At 55.7% G+C, this 863-nt stretch overlaps 1 protein-coding gene across 1 annotated transcript in view; it reads right to left on the reverse strand.

Moving 5' to 3' along the window:
* The window catches only part of LOC110391624 (rho GTPase-activating protein 35-like), a gene marked incomplete at its 5' end in the record, with an annotated part of 12714 nt that overhangs the window by 4798 nt on the left and 7053 nt on the right, over nt 1–863 (reverse strand). Inside the window, one exon of the mRNA XM_021383579.1 lies at nt 414–519. Coding sequence (XP_021239254.1) covers nt 414–519 — 106 coding nt within the window. The remainder of the gene's footprint in view (nt 1–413; nt 520–863) is intronic.

Here is an 863-nt window from a genome sequence, read left to right on the forward strand (position 1 = left end):
GTTCTGAGTCAACCCTGAGCCCCACTGCTGGGTTTTGAGGCATCCTCGAGCCCCATTGTTCGGTACTGAGGTGACCCAGAGCCCCACAGCTGAGTTTTGAGGCGACTCCAATCCCCGCTGCTGGGATTTGGGTCAATCCTGAGCCCCACTTTTGGGTTTTGAGGCAATCCCAGGACCTACTCTTGGGTTCTAGGGCAACCCCGAGCCCCACTGTAGGGTTTTGAGGAGCCCCCAAGTCCCACTGTTGGGGTTTGGGGCAACCCCAAGATCCGCTGTTGGGTTTTGGGGTAACCCCATGCCACACGGTTGAGTTTTCCGTCAACCTCGAGCCCCACTTTTGGGTTTTGGGGTGACTCCAAGCCCCACAGCTGGGTTTTGGGGAGGACACGGGGCAGGGGAACCCCAAGACGTACTTGTTCAAGTGCCCGATGACGTATTTGAAGACCTCGTAGTTCTCCTTGGGGAACTTCCGCAGCACCTCCTTCAGCGCGTGGAGCTTCTGCTCCCGGTCGTTGATTTCTGGCCAGAGATGAGAGGGGAAATTTGGGGGATGCGAGGAGTCGCAGTGGGACCCCTGCTCCCAGTCTGTGGGGTGTGGGATGCTCAGGTCCCCCCTGTCCCAACCACTGTACGATCCCATGGTTCTACGACCTTCAAGGACCTGTATTGCCCAACCATTATAGGATCCCATGGTTCTATGATCTTCAAGGACCCCTTTAACCCAACCACTGTATGACCCCATGGTTCTGTGATCTTCAAGGACCTCTGTAACCCAACCACTGTACGATCCCATGGTTCTGTGATCTTCAAGGACCCCTATAACCCAACCACTGTACGATCCCATGGTTCTGTGATCTTCAAGG

Source organism: Numida meleagris, unplaced genomic scaffold, assembly GCF_002078875.1.
Source record: "Numida meleagris isolate 19003 breed g44 Domestic line unplaced genomic scaffold, NumMel1.0 unplaced_Scaffold422, whole genome shotgun sequence".
In the NCBI taxonomy this organism is placed as follows: domain Eukaryota; kingdom Metazoa; phylum Chordata; class Aves; order Galliformes; family Numididae; genus Numida; species Numida meleagris.